General features: G+C 35.1%; 1 protein-coding gene across 1 annotated transcript; it reads right to left on the bottom strand.

The window, feature by feature from the left end:
• Nucleotides 1-134: 134 nt before the first annotated feature.
• Nucleotides 135-3,637, bottom strand: LOC112512426 (40S ribosomal protein S4-like). Its single transcript, XM_025118379.1, has 5 exons — nucleotides 3,557-3,637; nucleotides 2,419-2,496; nucleotides 2,131-2,311; nucleotides 1,457-1,554; nucleotides 135-831 (listed from the first exon to the last, which is right to left on the bottom strand). The coding sequence occupies exons 1-5, from the start codon at nucleotides 3,557-3,559 to the stop codon at nucleotides 400-402; spliced, it is 792 nt and encodes a 263-aa protein (XP_024974147.1). The 5' UTR covers nucleotides 3,560-3,637; the 3' UTR covers nucleotides 135-399.
• Between the last annotated feature and the right edge of the window lie 1,397 nt (nucleotides 3,638-5,034).

Genomic DNA, 5,034 nt, shown 5'->3' with positions numbered 1-5,034 from the left:
TTATTTTTATAATTTGTTTTCATAAATTATTTATAAAAAATAGAATTTAATTCTATTTCAAATCCTACAAACCAAACACATCAAAAATTACAAATCATTCCAATTCCAAATTCTTCTAAGAAATCAAATTCCTCAAAAGAAATTGTCAAATCAAAAGGCCCTTTAGAACCATTGATACAGAGATTGACTGTTTTTTATAGTCCTAATCATACCCACACAGACATCAAATACATAGAACAAATGGCAACATACTAAACAAAAAGAGATGGCCTACATTCAGCAAAATCCATTGTTTCAAAAACCAATTTAACCTTCAAAATATACCCAAAAATGCTAAACAAAACAAGTTAACTTCAGATACTGTAATATAAGCTATAAAAAACCCATCAATTTTCCAATCTAGGCACTGGCAGTTAAGGCAGCCTGCCTCTTCCTAGCCTCCTCAATGATGGTCAACTTAATACCCTTTCCCTTAGGAAGAGACACCCATGGCTTTGTACCCTTTCCGAGAGTAAAAACGTTGCCCAAACGGGTAGCAAACTCATGACCGGTGGAATCTTGGATGTGTACAGTCTCAAAACTACCCTTATGTTTTTCCCTATTCTTAAGGATTCCTACACGGCCTGTGTTTCTTCCACCTGTAACCATCACAACATTTCCGACATCAAACTTGATGAAATCGACAATCTTGCTAGAGTCCAAGTCAAGTTTTATGGTGTCATTAGCCTTGATGAGAGGGTCAGGGTAGCGGATAGTCCTGCCATCATAGGTGTTTATGGAAGGAATGCCCTTCTGCCCAAACTGAACAGAACGAACCTTGCACAGCTTGAACTACAAAAAAGACGCATCGTTTTAGTTTAATCAAGCCAAATATACCCCATCTGAATCCGAATGCAACATTTCTTTCAACAAATAATTCCCCCAATATATAAAAAAAGGCATTACAGAACACCAAGAATGTCCAAGTGTCCTAATAAAATACTTTATACAACTCAAGTGCATAGAACCAAGCTATAAAGCATCCTATATGAAAAGAGTTACAATAGGTTTATAGGACATTTTGCATGTTTTAACAAGTATTTTAGGGTGCTTTCAAAATAAAGTATCTAGTAACTATTTTATATCACTCTTCTGAAAAGGTCCTATAAACCCATCTTTTTATAGAACACTTGTCTTTACAAGACGATTTTCTAGAGTGTCATTATTTTAAACGTGTCCTAAAAAACTTCTTGAAACACCTAAAATGTCGTATAAACCTATTGTAACACTATTAGATAAGACATTTTTGGTTTGATTCTATAAACTCAGTCCTTCAAAACCAATTTTGTTGCAATGCCCATTTGGATTGTTGACCAACTTCAGAGATAGTGCGCCGCATTTCTTAGATTATGGAAGTGTAACAGATATGCAATTTCAAATAAACTAACTAGCATCCACCAAATAAAAGTAAACTAACCTTTGACTCTTCATCCCTGATCGAGTGCAGCCTGAATCTACCTTTTGTATCATAAAGAATACGAAAGTTTTCATTGGTTTTGGGAATTGAAACAACATCTGTTACAAACAAAGAAATCATCAGAACAATTTACATAAACCCACGTTGGAAGAAACTAAAAGTCTGCTCAGGAAAAAATTCTCTCTTCAGTATATCATTCAAAATGCTATTTTAAAGTTTGAGAAAGGATAAACTAGATACTGATTACACACTTTCCAAAGACCACATCAGCCTTCGGTGCAAAACACTAACATCATAATTTTCCAATCAACTGAACTATGTACAATCATACAGTATCATGTCCCAAAATGATGACTTGACTAAGCGTTTCAATATCAATAAGATTTTTATCCCAAACTGGCTGAAATAAATATTATCAATAGGTGAACCTAGAAATACAAGAACATGAATAACATCAACAAATCCTATCTTTTTAAACCCTCCCAAACTAAGTTATATAAAGGTGGGCTAAATGCACCCCTACCTACTAATTTCCTTCTCCACACATCAACATCAAGACTTATAAGCCTTGATATTTGGGTGAATATAGCAACATCATAAAAGCGAAACATAGCAAAAAGAAACTACTATGGATTCCCATGAAAAATAAAAACAAAAGAATGCAGAGTACTAACCCATGAAACCAGCAGGGTAAGTCTTGTCAGTCCTGACCTTGTTGTCAACAAGTACATGACGTTGCATCAAAATAGATATGACCTCACGGTAAGTCAAAGCATATTTCAACCTATTTCGAAGAATGAGAATTAAAGGCAAGCATTCCCTGGATTTATGGGGGCCCGACGAAGGCTTAGGAGCCTAGACAACAAATGACAAAATGTAAATAAAAATAACAACAAACAATCCAACGCAAAAACAACTATAGAGAATCAACAGCAATAATAAGTTCGGAAAGAATGACTTACAAAAGCACCACCCAGTTTATCAAGCATCCAATGTTTAGGGGCATTGAGCCTCTTCATATGTTTCTTCAAACCTCTAGCCTTTAACACAACACAGAACAAAGTCAGTAACCCCACTATCAAAACAACATCATCCTTCACCAAGTCCTCTATCAAAAATTTAGGGGTGGCAATTTTGTACCATACCAAACCAACCAACATGTGTACCAATGAAGTCGGTTGGTAATACCATACAAAGTATGAAAACCCTGTTTGGTATATAGTATTGGGAGTCACGTACCATGGTAGTTTCATTACCTACTTATTTAATTACTTACAATTTGTGTACTTTTGATGTATTAAATATTAAACATAGTAACTTTAACTTTTTTTGTTTAAGCATTTCAATATTTGCAAGGTTTACTCTTTGCAATTGCAAAACCTGTAAATATGATATGTGCTACTTGCAAACACAAAATGAAATTCAAAATTTGAATAAAATTGCAAGTTTTTGTATATATAAATTGAAGTTGGTACAAACCAGTACTAACATGTACCAACCAAAAACATATTCAATTATAATTGGTTTATACATCGTATTGGGAAAAAAAACTTGGCACCATACCCAAGTCCACCCCTTGAAAAATTATCTACATTAAAGCAAAATCCTTCACTACACAAACTGCATACAAAGGCTTCAAAATGCTTAAAGTGAGAAGGTAAAACCTGAATCACCGATTTTGTGCATTAGAAATCCATAAAATTTCCTACTTCACTTGAGCTAGAAAGATACTTTAACACAATTTCCTTTTCTAAAAACGCAATCAAACCCTTCGTATTGGTTTCAAGCATCACAATCAACCAATTTTAGAACAAACTCTCCAAAAAGTGTAATAGATATACAATGGATGCCAAACTATTAGCATCAAAGCACTCTTCAAGTAAAACATCGACCACTTAACAAAGAGTTCCATAGACTAATGGAGCATCAAACAAGACCTAAATTACATGCAGATTGCATTTAACACTTAAATTGTAATTAACTTATACATTACAAAAAGTACATTAAGAAGCACTAAGAAAACTAGCAAATGCAAATCAGCATTCAAACTAAATCTATAAATTAAATAAAGAAACATTTAACACAAGAGATGGATCATACCATGTTTCTTTTGTATGATTTTCTTCGAAAAACTCCGGTGGTCTGTCGTGCCTCTCCTCCGCACTCGCAAGCAGCAACTGCACGACCAAACCCTAGAGGAGGCGGTATATAAGTTGCAGAACCTATTCGACATAATGCATAATGGGCCTCAAAGGTTTTCTGTATGGGCCTTGTTTAATTACATGTAGTCCAGCACTTCTCATCCAATTTTATAGTGTAATTTAGTGATGGCCAAATCGGGCCGGCCTGGCCCGGGACCGTTGGAAGACCAGCAAAGGCAGCGGTAAGGACCGGTTATAAGATCGAAAACCGGGACAGCGTTGGGGCTTTTGGTAGTTTCGTGGGATCGGGACCAGTTATGGGACCGGCTATGGATCGGCCCGACCCGACCCAAAAATTCAAATAATTTTATAAATAAATGTATTTTTAAATAATTTTATAATATATTTTTATAAGACAATGTAATTTTAATTATATTAAAACGCATTTTTAAAGTGTATTTGAGTGATCCAATTGTAAATTTTATAATGTATTAAAAATATATATCATTAAAAAAATTAAGAAAATCTTATTTTTTAATGCCCTGACCGGGACCGGCGGCCTATAACCGGTTATGAAGTACCTTGACCAGTCCTACCATTTTCGACCAGGACCGGGACCGGTTATGGCCGGTTATGAGAAAATTTGGGACCGATTGGGACCAGACGGGCCCGGAACCGGTTTTTGGCCATCACTAGTGTATTAGTAGACTAAACTACAATTTGGTCCCTATTGTATGTCGGATATAACACATTTTTGTCCTTATGGTTTTAAAAATAAAAAGATGGTTAGCGTGGTTTGTAAGAGTGTCCATATTTGGTTCCTCCCTCTAACTCTATTAGCAACGCTACCGTTAAGCACTTAAGCCACACCAAGTGACTTGCACGCAAGGGTAATGTCGTCTTTTTCACTTTAAACCTACCCTTCAACCCACCCCTCCATCTTGATAACCCTGATAAAAACTTCTTGTTATTATCTGTATCGTCTACCTCCACCTTCAACTTCAAACTCTCTGTAACAAAGCTTCCTTTTTTATGGATGTCTCCGACAATGTGGAACATCCGTAGGTTTCTTCAAAATTATGTTAAGAGTTTGATCTGAACAAGATTATGTTACGTAAAATTAGGGTTTTTTTACCGCAAAAGGCTATATGTTCAGAAGCCTCAATTTTTGTTCTTTGTAAAAATATTGTGAGGAAATCCTTTTGAAGAACGGCTAGGTGTTCAACCTTTTGATCAAGCAAGTCAGAGAACTTAGAGGACGTTGTCAAAGAAGGCTCAGAAGCATCATTTGCTTCTGAGCATACCATGCAAATAGATCTCAATGCAAGTATATACCTTAGTCTATTATCTATACTATCTATATCTATACTATATTATAAAACATTTGACTAAAACTCTTAAAAACTCTTAAACTCTTAAAACTCTTAAACTCTTAAA

The sequence above is a fragment of the Cynara cardunculus genome (genome assembly GCF_001531365.2).
Source record: "Cynara cardunculus var. scolymus isolate 2C chromosome LG 5, CcrdV1, whole genome shotgun sequence".
In the NCBI taxonomy this organism is placed as follows: Eukaryota; Viridiplantae; Streptophyta; class Magnoliopsida; order Asterales; family Asteraceae; genus Cynara; species Cynara cardunculus.
Note: the sequence above shows the minus strand (reverse complement) of the source record. Positions and strands in the feature narration are given on the sequence as shown.

Bases quoted from the DNA above. Each gene is read 5' to 3' on its own strand.
- LOC112512426 (XM_025118379.1), bottom strand. The intron at 1,555-2,130 runs GTTAGTACTCTG...TGTTTGTAACAG, and splicing joins TTACCCTGCTGGTTTCATGG to ATGTTGTTTCAATTCCCAAA. The intron at 832-1,456 runs GTTAGTTTACTT...TCTTTTTTGTAG, and splicing joins TCAGGGATGAAGAGTCAAAG to TTCAAGCTGTGCAAGGTTCG.